Source organism: Sphaerodactylus townsendi, linkage group LG05, assembly GCF_021028975.2.
Source record: "Sphaerodactylus townsendi isolate TG3544 linkage group LG05, MPM_Stown_v2.3, whole genome shotgun sequence".
NCBI classification, from domain to species: domain Eukaryota; kingdom Metazoa; phylum Chordata; class Lepidosauria; order Squamata; family Sphaerodactylidae; genus Sphaerodactylus; species Sphaerodactylus townsendi.
The window spans coordinates 95,544,414-95,561,378 of record NC_059429.1 but is presented as its reverse complement, the minus strand read 5'-3'; the positions used below and the strand labels follow the sequence as shown (position 1 = coordinate 95,561,378).

Sequence of the window (16,965 nt, the reverse complement as noted above, 5' to 3'; positions counted from 1 at the left end):
AGCTGCTTCAAGTCAAGCCTTTGCAAACTCCAGATTCATCTGAACATCACTCAAAGCATCTGACAATAGTTTTCAAGTGACTGCATGTTTAGCTTGATCCTTCAGCTTCAGCAGGAGCCCTTCCAAATACAAGCCCTTATACAGCATTATTTTCTCCATTGGTGAAAAGGGCAAAGCGGAAGAAATAAACCATAAACTGAATTAGTAGTGGTAGCTACTGCCAAGATTCCTGGTTGATCAAAGAAACACACTTTTCCATTGTTCCTTAACCTGAATTTATGGGCATTCCTGTCATTCCAACTTGAGAATGATAAACAATAGCCAAGGGTATGATAGCAAGTATTCAGTAATTTGGAGTAAAGTATGCCTTCTGCATAACAAAGGCAGTTGTTGTATTATTGAAGGCTTTCACAGCTGGAATCACTGGGGTGCTGTGTGGTTTCTGAGTCTGACATACATACATCTTCAGATCCTCTGAAGATGCCAGCCACAGATGCAGGCAAAACGTCAGGAGAGAATGCTGCTAGAACACGGCCATTCAGCCCGGAAACCACACAGCACCCCAAAGGAAGTTGTTATCTGTATTTGCAGTGTTTCCAGAGCACTATTCTTAGAAGCCATTTTTGGAGGTGTTTGATACAAAAAACACCACTTTGGAACAAAAATAGTATCCCTCAGATTGGTTGTCTGCCTCCTGATAATTACTTTGGGGAATTAGAGGATAGAAGGCAGCTTAGCGAGAGGTGGCCAAAGGTGGGATTCTCTACCAGTGTATACCAGGATCCTTCTTAGGAGATTAAACCCAGAAATAGCAAGGAAAACTATGAATAACAAAAAGGGATTTTTATTAAAATGAAAAGATTTACAAACAAACATGAGTATTTCAAACAGACAGAGCCTTAGGAAATAAAGAGTGGAACGAGGGTTACAGAAAGGAATTTGGTTCAGGTGATAACATTACCTATTCAGAAGATCAGGAAGCAGAGAGCAATGCATAGCCAGTGCATATTGACTCAAGAAGGAGGGCAATGTCATGGGCATGGATAGAACCAGACACACAGGTAGGGCAGTTGCTACCTAACACTATAAGGTGAAACATGTCCTGAGGCAATGGTGATGAGTGGACCTCATGAAGACAATGCATCTGATGAGATTTTCTATGGGTGCTGTGTGTTTCCAGAGAACTCTGATTAGTGGTCTCTGGTCTTAACAAAAAAAAATTAAGCAGCTGGGTATAAAGCCAGTTCTTCAGGAGATAGTTACAAGGTGAGGCAAAATATTGGTGGTCTTCTCTGTATAGGGGTGGGTTAGTAATAGTTCTATTCATGGGGTAATTTCCAAGGGAAAAGATGTAATTAGTCCTGATGAGATTAGTAGCTTCTGGCAGGAGACCCATTGTTCTACAGCTTGCATCCCATTAAGGGTGTGAGGAGCAATCACGACATTAGTGTTTGAGTCAGCCCTCCTAGATGCCAACTGTCTTCTGCCTGGACAGTTTTGTCCCTGCTGGAGCCATTTTTAAACCAACCTTAATTCTAAAACTTACATGAAGGGGTTCTCATAGCTGCCCCTGAGGATCATGGGAGCATCTGACCATTAACTGTAGTAGAGAATGGCTATAAGTTCTAGAGAAAACAGAGGCACTGTAAAAAATAGTAAACAAGGTCTTTTCAGAGGGACCTGTGCTTTTCTTAAGTTTAGATATATTCCTCCCAGATCTTATTTTTCTTCTGTTGTACAAAGTAGTAGAAGATAGAGTGATCTCCAAAGAGATCACTTCTTAAAAATGTAAATGAAGTTGACCTGATTGGATGATCTTTAGGACTATCAAAGAAGTATAAGGAAGTCTAAGCCTCTGGAAAATTAGCATTTCCACTGGGACACTCCTCAAATATGTGTGATCTCTGTTCATTGCTACATATAAATTTCAACATAAAGAATAGATTTCTACAGCTCTCTGTTTCTATAGCACTTATCCAAACCCATGGGAACATCACATAAACCCTATTATTTATTCTCATAAGAAAGATTGGACATTGATCTGTGTTAAACATATAAGAAACTTAAGTCTAGGGTCATCAATAGCTATGACTAGAAATGTGACCTCTGTATAAGGTAACTAAGGCCCTTTCTGCATGGGCCAATAAATGAGGGTGAAGGGCAGGATAAAACCCATGTTGGGTGGGAACTTTGCATGGTTCCCACCCCTAACACGGGTCTAACCCACCCCTAATGCACACCATTGACTGCAGGGTGGGTTTTATTAGAATCATGTTTTCAGCAATTCTTTTATTTTAAGGCTGCTGACAGCCGTGGCTGAGCAAAAGGCCACGGCTAGAAGCTGTGTTTGAGGGCTGCGATCAATCGCAGCCACAGGACAGCCAGCCATGCGAATGGCCTGAGGTGAAGACGGGTTCATGTAACCCACCTCTCACCCGGGTTTACTGGCCCATGCGGAAAGGGCCTAAGTGTGGTTTGCTATGCAGCTAATTGATCGTCTGATTGCTCCAACATGTAGTCAGATCTATTTTTAGCATGTAATGAGAAGAATGTTCAAAACTATCATTACTTCCATAGGGATCATAGCAAAACAAAGCAGAGTCTTGTGGTATAGTAAAAACTAATAACTGTATTGTGGTATAAGTATGGTCATATTACTGTTTAATATTTATTGAGTTTCAATCATGTACTCTAGAGCAGATGCGTAATGGAGCAATCAGACTAACACAGTAGCTAGAATATATTCAACATTGTCATCTGGGGACCCATTTCTTATTATGTTTTTAGTAAAATAAGACCTCAGATTTTGACCATACTAAGTTACTGTTTGATGTAATAGGCCACCTCTTCTGTAGATGTCTCAATCAATTTCCTCATGAAAAAAATATTGTTGGCACTTGTAAACCATTAAGCAGTTGTACTGAAGGTCTTTTACACCAAATCTTTGACTGACCCTCATCTCCTAGCACTAGAAGAGACTCCCCTGACCAAGTGTTGGTCCCTGCCAAAGGCTGCCTTGTTACCAGCAGACATAATATACTAGTCTCCCTGTGGATTCTTGATCTTAACCAAAGAGGATTCAGCCCCTGTTACTGTTACTTGACCTCATTGTGTCAAACTGTCAATATGCTTGTGGCCACTTTAATTTTGTTTGGACTCAGAGAGGCAGGGAGACATATCAGTGACACAGCGTACTGTCAAATGGAATTACAGCCTTTTGCTCTCTTTCTTGCTTATGTGGCTCAAAGCAGGCATAATAAGTGGAATTGATGTATCACTCACTGAACTGGCAAAGAGAAAGCTGCATCTCAGTGTTCAAGATCAGCCACTGCCTTGGGAGTCACTACAGTTTCAGATGGAGAAATAAAGTATAAGGGCTCATTACAATGGAAAAAAGGGGGGGATATAAGGATCTAGAAGCAGAGGAAAGTATGGGATTTAAGAATCCTTTCCCATAAGCACTGACATTTAATATCTAACCCAGAGAATCCTTTCAGTGGATGTGAACTGACTTTATCCATTGCTGCAGATGGGCATATGGTACTGTGGTGACACATGCCTAGATGCCAGTCACTTCATGATGAGAAGAGTGAAGACTAGTGAGTAGGCTGCTCTTGTTGCTCATTTTTTGATCCCTTTGTTTTCTGGAAAAGGAAGATAAGATGAGCCCAGTTGTATTAGACCACCAGTTCATCTAGTCCAGTGTTTTGTTCCCAAGCCAATGTCTCCAGATAGTCATAAAGAAGGAAAGAGGTCTTCAGCACTCACATGTTTTTTTGTCACTCACAGCAAACATTCAAAGGTACATTGCCTCTTCACAAAAATATTTCATTTTGACATCATAGTTAATAGCTGTTGGTAGGCTTTTCCTCCATGACTGTATCTAACTCTTTTTCAAAAACTATCCAAGATAGTGGCCATCACCACATACTGTAGCAGTGAATTTCATAGTTATTCATGCACTGTGTGGAACAGTGCTTCCTTTGTCTGCTCTGAATCAACTGCTGATCAGTTTCATTGCGTGATCCCAAATCACAGTATCAATGTATTTATTGTATTTTTGCTGTCTGAGGGAAGTAGCTAAGAACCCTCCTAAACTTACAATAAATTGAGTGCAACATGCTTTCTTGTGTGGTAAAAAGTTGGCGATAGCCATTTTATTTAACAAAATTGGTTCAAGGCAAACAAAGCGTATGGCGCAGGTTGTATGGCGGGTCTGATCTGTAGCAATGCTGGGCAGCTCCGAGTGCTGTCCCCCAGACGCACCTAAAATTTTTCTACAGCACGCCTTGCTGATGAGAAAAATTAATCTGCATGCTGGAACAGCTGTGAGATTCCGTCCACGATGGGGCGGTTGCCACTTCCTGAAGACATATCCACTGCTGCCAGGGGCGCAACCGCCATATAAGCCCATGTCACCCGGCAGGTTCATCCCAGTTTGGCTTGGCACTCCACCCCAAACCTCATAAGGAGGTTCAATAAAGTTGGTATTTCACCCGCTGACCCTAAACTAAAGATCAGTCCCCCATGCGCAATCTGCCAACCCTTAACAAAACAAACATACATTAACAAATAACAAATACAGGGAGGGTAGAGTGGGAGACTACCGTGGTGGCTAACTCATCAGCAAATGGGGAGCGCGCATGAGCGACCTGGGCCTAGCCTTAAATAGTTAGTTCGCCCGGCCGTCAACATTCCCAGATGACCATGTCCAAGGGCACCCTGATTTATATGATTTCCCCATCTAAATAAACTATAAGGGTAAAAATTATTTTCTCCCCCCCCCTTTTTTTTTAGTAGTTGCAGTCTCTAACTCTTATCGGTGTCACTTTCACAAGGCAGGCAGCAGTTTCCTAATAACAACAAAGAGAGAGTCCTGTGTTCCTTAGGTGGAGAAGGGAAGAGACTGTCGGCTTTCATGATTGACTACAAACTGTAGCCACTAGGATTATATAAATGAGTGAGATATTCCAATCCTGAAATATATAGGGCGGGACTTTCATTTCTTCTCTCCTCCCAGTGTTTTGTCTCCTGTGCCAAATTTTCTTGCAGTCTGCATTTTCCTGTTAGCTTGCTGCTCTCCACATCTTTTCCCCATCTAAGCAAATCTAGCTCAAAGCCTTCTTGTTGCCGCCTGCCTGTACAGAAAGCTTACTTTCCTAGGACTACCAGACCCCCACTGGTAGCAGGAGATTCCCAAATTTGGTGCCCCACCCTCAAGTGCCATTCAGCCAGCAAGCAAGGGAATTTAGAGGCAGTAAACTTAGGACAGCTATGGCAACATCACAACATCATTTCTGCCAGTCAGAACGAGGGACATCAGGCATGCTTAGATACACTTGCAATGTAAATACAGAAGTCCCAGGCTCATGCAAAACAAACTGGAGCATTTCCTCCCGGTCTTCACTGGATTCCTTCAAAAAATGGGCACCCATGCAAATGGAAAAACCAGGATAAAACAGACCTAGATTTTAAGAAACCGGTGGTACACAGGTATAATTCTACCATGCGAAAATGACTGTAGCTTTGAAGATACCTCACTGAAAAATTTTAAAATGGGGAAATAACACGTTGTCGTAATTGGAAGGCACAACTGAGTTCGTTCATGTAATTCGATCACTAAAATGTCCCCAGCCATGATACCAGTGGAAAATAATTTATGTAGGGAAGAATCAGAAAATGGCAGGCAGCATGGAGAACCAAACTTGATGTACACCGCCCTGAGCCCTTCGGGGGAGGGCGGTTTAAAAATGAAATAAATAAAAAAAATTAAAAAACTGAACTGGCAGCAAATGGTGGGCACGAGAAGCTGAGAAGATGAAAGTGAGCAGTTTCCTAGTAACAGCAAAGAGAGAGTCCTGTGTTCCTTAGGTGGAGGAGGGACAGGACTGGATTCTCATATCTTCATAGGCTGTTTCCGCACGGTCAAAATATTCTGGGTTGAGCAAGAAAAATATCCCTGTGCGGCCCAGAAGGTCACATGTTCCCAGTCCTAAAGCGGGTTTGCCCTGAAATATTTCCCTCATCACAGGGTATTCAAAAAATCACCAGTTGGTGATTCTTTTCAAAAATCGCAGGCTGAGCCTGCTAGAGCCCGCTATCGTGCAAATAACAATTGGGAGCAGAACCAGTTTATTTTCCCCCTCCCAGCTGCCTCATATTCATTCAAGCTACACAATTGCAAAAGTTCTCCCACAAATTATAGAGAAGTCCTGCTGTTGTTAGAATTCTGCAGAGGGACTTTTATAACACATTTTCCCTCCATCAGCCATATATGAAGGATGGCAGTGAAAAGGAAGCTAAGAACATCTTCAGCATCTGGGGTATGTTTATCATATAGTCCTTAGAGTGTGTGCTTGCATATTGAAGCCAAGCCCTTTGGGAGATAGCTCAAGTCTTGAACAGGCTCTGTGATTCCCATGTTACATCCCAGCAAACTATTTCAAAATCAGAGGTCAGGTTTCTTCTTTTCCTTCTGCCCTGACATTTTCTACCTTAGCAATACAACATAACCCAGTGTTTTTTCAGATTTCAAAGCAAATATACAGTAGACTTTTCTGTACTGGGAAATGCATGCTCCCTGAAATCAAAATCAGGACTGTGGGAAAGTACACATAACATGAACATCTTGCTCCCAGAACTATTTCAATTTGATTAATTTCTTTTAGGAATGTAGTAGTCTTTTGTGAACAAGCAAATATGTAGGAAAGAAATTTGATATCAAACAGTAGACATACCTGGCAACCATTGGGAAATTTACTGGGAGAGAGCCTTATCAGCAATGCAATGAAGTTGATGGCAATGCAGTGACATCACCCCCTGCCACTAGGGGGCAATTCTCACTACAGTTCAGTTGGGCTATGGGGGGAAATAGGTGGGAAAATCAGAGGTGATCTGACATTCTGATGTCATTCCACATGTGCCTAAAAGGGATATTAGCATGTTGCTGGTGACACTTTGCATATGGACAAAACTTTGTGGCTTATCATAGAGATTTGTCCAAACGCGAGACCATCCTTGATAATGTGCTGAGGTCACTTCCAAGTGCATAGGGAGTGATGTTAGCATAAAGGATCATTTTCCCCCTTCCACTCAGATGAACGATGGCAAGAACCAGCCATTGCATCCCCTGCCCCACCAGGGAGACAACAGCACTAACTGAGATATGGACATACTGTGCCAGTATTGGAGATATAACTATTCACAGTACTATAATGGTACATGGGTATTGTACTATGTCTTGGAGGTCATGCTATAATGCACATTTTTGCAAGATGGAACTTTGTCCAAATACTTTGCTCCTAACTTGGTATTCTGGCTGTCAATCAGATCAAGAAGGGACCATAAGTGCTGTAGTTGAATAAGAATTTTCCACTACAGCACCTTCCTACATAGGAATTAAACCTATGACAACCAGAATAAAAGAAAGTAATTACAATCTGTTGTCAAGAACAAGAATATTTGCAGAGATGGAGTGGCTATCTCTAGCTGAATGGGATGCACATGGCCATTTTTCAGTTGCATCCCAATCACTGAGAAATCAGTTTCACTAGTATGTTATTTTCAAATATCTTATCTATCTTGTGAACCAAGATTGGTTAAGTAGTCTGGGGCATAAATGTTACCAGGAATCAAATACATTTCAGACAAATCTTCAAGCAGACCAATCCATCAATCAGGTTTAAAAAAAATGAAAGGGGGAAGTCAGGCTGTGATCATATGGTCACATGCCTGCCTCCTATGTTGAATGTCTGACAGTCTTGCATAGATTGGGTGGTGCTGGGCAGAACTGATAACACATTATATGACCAGCCTTATGAAAAAGAAGTTTTCGGAAAACTACATTAGGGTGAGAGATTACTAGCCCAATGCCACCAAATGGATTTTATAGTTGAGTGGGAATTTGAACCCAGCTCTTCTGACTCGCTAACCACTGCTCCACATAGGGTCTGTGGTAACCCCTATTTCATGTTATAGCTTGAAGAAAAAGTATTTGTATGTGTTAGCGTAGCATAGTCTGGATCCATGGAAGAAAAAAAAGGCAGAGGCAGGTCATCAAATCATAATTGATACTGTTACTAAGGAGGTAGAGTGGCACCATTAAGAGTTATTGGGCTTTCCAAAACCCTTTGATTATGTTGTGAAATTAAGCAGCGTCAGTCCTTCAGCCAGATATACAGAACACTTAAAGAAAATTACAACAATTTTTAAGTCAAGCAGCCCTTAATGATCAGCCAAATTTCCCAGAGAATAAGCTTTCCTAATTCAAAACTCACTTCATCAGATACAACTGAGAATGAAGATCTGTCAGCCCTTACATTCAGGTCAGAAGATGGGAGGGATGTTACCAAAAAATTAAGGGTGACAGAAAGGATGTTACACAGAAATACAAAGAACTGGGATCCCTTGTTCATTTGTTTTGCATTCTAGCTCTCACTGGACAGACACTCAGCAAGGCCACCTCCAGAATGTATAGCATATGATCTTCTTCTTCTATCTTGCAGGCACATTTCTTTCAAGAGGCACCTGCCCAGGCAGATGCATGTCTCCAGTTTGGATTATGGCACAGAACCACCACCAGTGGCAGAGCAGCCAACTTGCATTGGTCGGATCAAACCAGAACTGTACAAGCAGAAATCTGTAGACTCTGAGGACCCCAAGAAAGAGGCTGAAAAAAACTGTGGGAAAATAAATTTTGCGTTGAAATACGATTATGAGAATGAGACACTGATTGTGCGGATCCTCAAAGCTTTTGACTTGCCAGCCAAGGACCTCTGTGGCAGCTCTGATCCCTATGTCAAGATCTACCTCCTGCCTGACAGGAAGTGCAAATTCCAGACACGTGTACATAGGAAAACTCTCAACCCCACATTTGATGAGTCCTTTCAGTTTCCTGTTCCCTATGAGGAGTTAACCAATAGGAAGCTCCACCTTAGTGTCTTTGACTTTGACAGGTTTTCCCGCCATGACATGATTGGGGAGGTGATCTTAGAGAACCTCTTTGAGGCCTCGGATCTTTCTCGGGAGACCTCCATCTGGAAAGATATTCAGTACGCCACAACTGTGAGTATCAGCTGTTGCTGCCTCTGTGAAGAAGGGATAGAAGTGTGCAGTGATAAATAGTTTGTTGTGTGACACTGCCATGACTCCAGAGGCCATGGTTCACAGTGAAGTGAGTGTTGTGGTAAATCATCATCAGGAATTTGGGAAAAACACAATAAGACCATAAGGACACACAAAAATCAGCAGGAGTCTAAACCTAGGTCTTCATTATTTTGCATGTTAAGTGAAACTGTAAACTCAAATTTTGTACTGTAACCCTGAGAACTAGACATTTACTTTATTTTAAAAAACTAGCGGGGCCCAGCCACGCTTCGCTGTGGCTTACGTGGGGGCGGGGCGGGGGGTTAGGAACAGAAGGGAGGAGGAAAGGGAGAGGCATACCGGCTGTCCCTTGTGGGTTGGCGTGGGACGACCCATCTTCCTCTCCCTGTGTGTCCTCGGCGGTTTGGAGCAAGGCAGGGAAGGGAGGAGGAAGGGGAGTGGCGTACCGGCTGCTCCAAGCGGCTTTGGTTGGCATGCTCCCCCTTCCTGTCCCAGTGATTGTCCACGGCTATTTCCCAGCGTGGTGAGGGTGGTGAGTTTGGCGTGGAAGGGAGAAGGAAGAGGAGAGGCTGACTGGCGGTTTCCATGGTGCTTTGCTGTGAGCGCTCCTCAGCAGGGGGCCTCGGCTGGCAGGAGCATGCATGGCAAGGCGAAGGCGGGCAAGGCACGTCCCCCTGCAATACGGTGGCCCCTCATTGGTCCAGCCCTGCGATACGGCGGCCCCTCATTGGTCCGCGGTGGCTTTCCATAAACATGAGTTTTACTGGGCTCAGGAGTGACCTCGGAGCCCTGTCAAGCTGCTGAAACATGCCCGCCAGGGGAACGGGTGTCGTGGCCAAATTTGGTGGCGATCCGTCCAGGCGTTTCGGCGTTAGGGCATCAGTAACATATACACGGTTAGCTTTATATATATAGAGAGAGAGAATGCTGAAACAGCTAGACTCTACATCATTAGATGTCATATTTTGAACTCCAGATTACAGGGTCCCAAAGCTCCCTGTTAATGGGCATTTGAAGCAAACCGACCTTAACAGAGAATGGTCTATTAAAAAGATTTAAGCTCCAAGTTTGATTGTTTTATTGTTATTCAAACTTCTTTGTTGCTTAAAGGCTCAAATCTTGAGAACCTTTTCTTCACAGAAATGCTACTATTGTCATGGACCCACATCTTGTTCCAAGCAGCAGCAAGGCCAGATAGCATTTGGAAATACATAATCTTTTCATCATCTCAGAAACTACTAAATGGCTGATTTTTTAAAAAAAAAAATTATCAGTACCACTTCAGCACTATTCCAGACCGAAGAGCAGCTCTGCTTGTTGTTGAGGGGAAGCCAAAAACTACAACTGTCATCTCCTATTTCTTTCTCCCCAAGGTGATAAGAGGAAAACATGGCAGATGGCCATGTCTGCATACCAATGACAAGCACTGATGTTTCTCAAGATGAAAGCAGTTTCCTTCTGAGAACTGAGATCACCTTGTGCTCCTATTGAGGTAGATTATTCAGTACCTCATCAGGACAGGAGGAGGGTCATACTTCTACAGAGTGGGAAAGAATAATATCTGGATACAGCTAGCTTACTAACAAGTTGAGTGTAGTGGTAAGGCATTGTTCTTTCCTGGTTTTGGCTTGGATGGACCTGATATTTAGATATGGCAGATTGGTCTTGATAGCACAGGACAAAGAAACAGACTAAAGCTTTTGGTCTGCCTTTGCAAAATACCAGGAATTACTTGACAATCTTTTGATTCCGGGCTATAAGAACAGTATAACTCAAGTGTCTATAGCATCAAAAAGAAATATTTGACATGTGAACAAGAAAAGAAACTTGCTTTGGAAGTCAAAATGAAAAAGAAGGAAGTGTCTCGCTTGTGCTGTGCAACTTTCAGTAACCAGATTTGTATTATGCCAGCTGATAAGAAGGAAGGAACAAGAGAGAGGAAGAGCTGGGGAGGAAGGAAGGTGGAAAGCAAAATTCATATGAATTGATTTTCTTTAGAGGAAGCTTACATCTATTGTTTCTATGAAAATTTGGTTCTTTCACCAAAAAAAAGGGAAACTCTCCCCAAACTAAGCAAGACATATCTTATTATTAGTAGACAGTTCAGTCAGTGGGATAGGCAAGAAAATTTCATGAAAGAGGGAATGTGGATCAGTGGCTTTTTCTGCACGGCACAAATAAAACATCTTGCAGTCACTATAAAAAGAACCGTTCTGGCTTTTTTGGTCCACACAGCATGGAACATTAAAGCATTTTAATTGACAATGGTTCTTTTCTTTGCTGCTCTGTGCCACCCGCCATTGCTGAATGTTGCTCCTCATGGAAGTTTTCTCGGCTGGCAATGTGGCCACTTGCTATTTCAGTGTTTAAAATACATGAATCTTTGTAGCTTTGAAAACACGTGAATGGAAAAAGAAAAACAACACATGTGCATAATTGGCAGACAAAACTACCTTTACTCATGTACTTCAAACACTAAAATTGGGGCAGGTGGTGGATGGCACAGGGGATCCCTGAAACAGCAGAAAATGGTGGGTGTGAGCTGTGGAGAAAATGAAAATGGAAGTTAAGTCAGTCAGGAAAAATAAAACATTTCCTGCTAACATAGCAGCAGAAGGTGTCTTGAACTCATTTAGCATTTAAAAAAAAACAATTTTCATCACAAATAAAAAATTCAAAATATTTTGGGGGGAAAACTGTGTAGAGTTCCTCCACAAAAGACTCCTCCCCCATCTTCAAGATATTTTATTTGTGCTGTGCATAAAAAGCCAAAGATGACTAGTGTAATGTTTTTTTTAAAAAAAACCCACTTTGAGCACAAATAAAAAATATTCAAAATATTTTTGGGGAAAAAACTGTTTTTCCCAAAAAAATTTCTCATCCTCAAGATGTTTTATTTGTGCAGTGCAGAACATCTTTCCATGCTGAAGGTCCCAGGTTCTATCTTCAGCATCATCATTTGAAAGGACCAGGTAATTTATGATGTAAAAGGACTTCAGTCTGAGATCCTGGAGAGCTACTGCTAAACTAGGTAGACAGTACTGACCTTGATGGACCAAGAGTCTGATTCAGAATAAGGCAGCTTTATGTGTTCATGTGTGATGATTTAAGGACACTTTTGCATATGCACTTTCACAATTGTTTGCAAGTGGATTTTGCTATTTTGCATAGTAAAACCCAGCTGCAAAGTACATTGAAAGTGGATTGAAAGTGCATTATTCTGTATGTGTGAAAGTGCTCTAAAATAAAAGCCCAGGCAACTGAATGAAAATACATGGAGACCTTCAACTATGGAGACCTTCAACTTCAGGGGATGGAGAAAAGGCAGAACTACTCAACATCTTCTTTGCCTCAGACTTTTCCCAAAGAGGAAACAGTGCTCATCCAGGACAAAATGAAACAGAAGATACAGTAGGAGAAATTCAGCAAAATAATTAAAGTGGTAGTGTAGGAATACATGGGTACTTTAAACAAATTCAAATCTCCATGGCCTGATGAACTACATTCCAGAGTATTAAAAGAACTGGCAAAAGTAAACTCAGAACCACTTGCTATAATCTTTGAGAACTCCTGGAGAACAGGAGAAGTTCCAGTGGACTGGAGGAGGGCTAATATTATCTTCATCTTCAAAGGGGGGGGGACCCTAATAATTACCATCCAATCAGCCTGACATCAATACCAGGGAAGTTTCTGGAACAGATCATTAGACAGCACTTAGAAGGGAATACTGTGATCACAAAAAGTCAGCATGGGTTTCTGAAAAACAAGTCATGCCAGACTCATCTTATCTCTCTCTTTTTTTTGAAAGAGTGACAAGCTTGGTAGATGAAGTGGAATGCTGTGGACATAGTATACCTTGATTTTAGTAAAGCTTTTGACTAAATGCCCCATAATATTTTTGCAAGTAAGCTACTGAAATGTGGATTAGACAATGCTACTATTAGATGGATTTGTAATTGGTTGACTGGCTGAACTCAAAGGGTGCTCATTAATTACTCATCTTCATCTTGGAAAGAAGTGACTAGTGGGGTTCCAGGGGTTCTGTTGTGGGCCCAGTATTATTCAATATTTTTATCAATGACTTGGATGATGGAATAGAGGGCATGCTAATTGAATTTGCAGATGACACCAAACTAGGAGGGGTAGCTAATACCATAGAGGACAGGATCAGGATTCAAAATGACCTGGACAGATTAGAGAGCTGGGTCAAAACAAACAAAATGAATTTCAACAGAGATAAATGTAAGATACTATACTTAGGCAGAAAAAAATGAAATGCACAGATATAGGATGGGTGACACCTGGCTTGGCAACACTACATGTGAAAGGGATATGGGAGTCTTAGTAGACCACAAACTGAACATGAGTCAGCAGTGTGATGTGGCGGCCAAGAAAGCCAATGCAATTCTGGGCTGTATCAATAGGAACATAGTGCCTAGATCAAGGGATGTAACTGTACCTCTCTATTCTGCATTCATTAGACTTCACCTAGAATATTGTGTACAGTTCTGGGTACCGCAATTCAAGAAGGATATTGACAAGCTGGAATGGGTACAGAGGAGGGCAACCAAAATGGTAAAAGGTCTGGAATCCATGCCGTACAAGGAGAGACAGGGAGGTGGGTATGTTTAGTTTGGTGAAGAGAATGTTAATAGGTGGCATAATAGTCATGTTTAGATATTTGAAGGGATGTCAAGTTGGTGAGGGAGCAAGCTTGTTTTCTACTGCTCCAGAGACTAGGACGAGGAGTAATGAGTTCAACGTGAAGGAAAAGAGATTCTATGTAAATGTCAGGAAAAAAACTTCCTGATAGTAAGGGCTGTTTGACAGTGGAATGCACTACCTTGGAGTATGGTGGAGTCTCCTTCTTTGGAGTTTTTAAAAGAGAGGCTTGATGGCCATCTGTCAGGAGTTCTTTGATTGTGTGTTCCTGCATTCCAGGGGGTTGGACTTGTTGGCCCTTGTGGTCTCTTACAACTCTATGGCCGTTTCATACCGCAGAAGCCGAAAATAGCCAGCGTCGGCGTGGGGAAAAAAGCGGTAAAAGAACCGCCATAGGCGAGGCGTTACGCCGCCAGCGCGCTTAGCGAATCGCGCGATTAGCCCGTCAGCGGAAAGCGCTAAACCCAGCCCGAGCGCCCGGTATTGAGAAAGCAGCAGAAACCACTCTTTTCCCCCTGTGGCGCGCTCGGCCGCCCTTTTCGATGCGAACTTAACGCAAAGGGAACCGTCTTCAAAATGGCTGACTGCCAGGCGGCAAAGCTGGGTCTGCCTTTCCCCCACACACACGTTTGTCCCTGGTGCTTTCCACCATGTGCCCAGCACCTTTCCCAGACATACATACACTGGGACTGACAGTAGCTGGGAGGAAGGCTGACAGATGGGGGGGCGGAGGCGGGACTGTCAGGGCGATCCGCGTTGTCCATCGCGCTGCTCTGCGATGGGCATGGCGATCCAGGCCTCTGCGGCCATGAAGTCTCGCAGCGCATAGCGTCGCTGAAGACGCCCAGCTTCCGCGATAGCTTCAGTCGCGAACCGTCCACATTTCGCGAGGGCTGCGGGCGGCCGACAGCTCGCCTGTCACCAATACTTGGCCTTGAGCAGCTTTTTTTTTAGGTATCGCGTCGCCAATTTGCTTTGACGTCATCCGGCGTGTCGCTACTTTTGGCCGTCTCTTGAAACGGCCTATGATTCTATGATTAACTATGGATCTTTTCAGTACTAATTTCTAGTTTCACTTGTGTGGGAGTCTGACCCACAGCCTGAGAAAGTCCCCTTCCTTCCTTTTCTCCCTGACCCTATTCTACTTTGTTCCCTGACTTTTGGGGACTGATTTTCTGGTCTCATGTTTTCATTATTCCTGGCGATTCTGTTAGTTGGAGAAGAGCCCAATACAGTTGTCCATCAGTTTGCATGAAATGTTTTCCATTCACTTTTGTGTTTACTTGGAAATGATCGAAAAGTATGCCCTTTGCTAAGCATTCTCTGCTTCATTTCTGTCTTGGACAAAATGGCAGGCCACCTGAGATCAAAACATAACTGGCTGAGTGTTGCTGCTTTAGGCCTTCTTGCATTCTGGCGAGTTGGCAATGTCTTCCTTCTGAAGGTCAACAGAAACATAAAAGGTTCCTTTCTGCATTACATTTATGCTCCTGGAATGAGTGTTACAGTATTCTACAACCAGTGTGGTTAAGTCATGGTAGTGTTGGATTACAATTTTGTGGAGAATCAGGTTCAAATCCTCACAGCCATGAAACCTTCTGTCAGCCAATCTGTTCATGTTTTTCTTTAAAATGCTAATAGTACAGTAGGAGAGGATGTTTCTAAGTACAAAACCAAAAGGGGGTAGAAGTCTTAAACCTGTTCTTCCTTTCCTGCATTGAACAGATGCAAATCAAGGCCACTGGAGCCTGGAATTTGCATCTCCTAGATACACTGCATCTCCTAGATTGCATCTCCTAGATACACTGGAGCCTGGAATTTGCATCTCCTAGGTACATATCATGTTCATTTGTCTGTGTGAGCCCCTTTTGTACATTCAGCTGTAGGTACACTTTGAGGTTTATTTATTTATTTATTTATTTATTTATTTATTTATTTATTTATTTATTTAATCAATTCATTTATACCCCACTTTGCTCCTTAATGGGTATCCAAAGAGATTTATTTTTCTCCTCTTCTCAGTGTTATCCCCACAATAACTCTATTTAGATGTCAGGATGAGAATGTGTAATTGTCCCAAAATCACTCAGCAAATTCCCACAGCAACTCGACCACACTGGCTCTTGGCTAGATGATGACAACCGATGTGATTTAGCAGTTAGACTAGGATATGGAGGCCCAGTTCAAATCTCCAGTCAGCTAATTGGATGATCTAGTGCAGTAGGTTGCCATCTCTGGTGGCGGAGCTTGTGGAGGGGAGGGGTGGTGGTGGGAGGGAGTTCAGTAGCATATAATGCCACAGAGTCCACCCTCCAAAGCAGCCATTTTCTGCATTTATCACAGTGGAATTCACATTTTGACAGTTTTACATACAGTTGATTAGCCATCAATCTTTTTAACACTTTCGTACCAATTTTACATGTTCTTCCAAGGTTTCAGTATATATTAGCACATCATCCAAGTATACCCCCCACCCCCGAATAACAAATCATGCATTATCTCATTGATTAGATAATCAACCTGGGGCCCCACTCAGACCAAAAGACATAACAAAGTACTCAAACTGACCATAGCGAGTATTGAAAGTCATCATCCACTCCTAGATCCACTCATTTTTAAAACCCTATTTTGGGAAATCTGATTAGGACAGACTGCTGTAAGGTAACATCCCCCTGACAATCAGACAATCAAAATGAGAATGTCTGCTACAGTATAATGAGAGTGCAATATCCATCACTATGTGCATGCAAGTCTTGATTAAACACATATAGTAAAATGAATTCTGGAACAGATGGATGTGTGGACAACTCTACACATTATCACAAATACAATTACATAACGTTTACTGAAAATATGTGGACAGCATATATACATGTATTTTTAAAACCCTATTTTGGAAAATCTGATTAGGACAGGCTGCTGTAGGGTATAAATGTAGCTTTCCTGATTGGAAATTCTGTTTTACATCATTTCATATTTTATGTTTTACTTGTATCCAGGTGTATGAGTAATACTTGCATGATCTGCAAAAATTGTGATGTTTGAGCCAGTCATTATTCTGCTAATATCAACACCTCTCAAAGTGCAAAAGGACTGTGGAACTGAAAATAATTAAGAACTTTCTTGAGAAGTGAGTCGTTTAGATGACAAACACAGTGTGGTCATGGGTTTAGATTTGAGTAACACTAAATAGGATTG

General features: G+C 42.3%; 1 protein-coding gene across 3 annotated transcripts in view; it reads left to right on the top strand.

Moving 5' to 3' along the window:
• Positions 1–16,965, top strand: part of SYT6 (synaptotagmin 6) — a 166,068-nt gene that overhangs the window by 78,325 nt on the left and 70,778 nt on the right. For all 3 annotated transcript variants that reach the window (XM_048498131.1, XM_048498132.1, XM_048498133.1), the window contains exon 3: positions 8,505–9,063. In XM_048498131.1, coding sequence (XP_048354088.1) covers positions 8,505–9,063 — 559 coding nt within the window. The remainder of the gene's footprint in view (positions 1–8,504; positions 9,064–16,965) is intronic.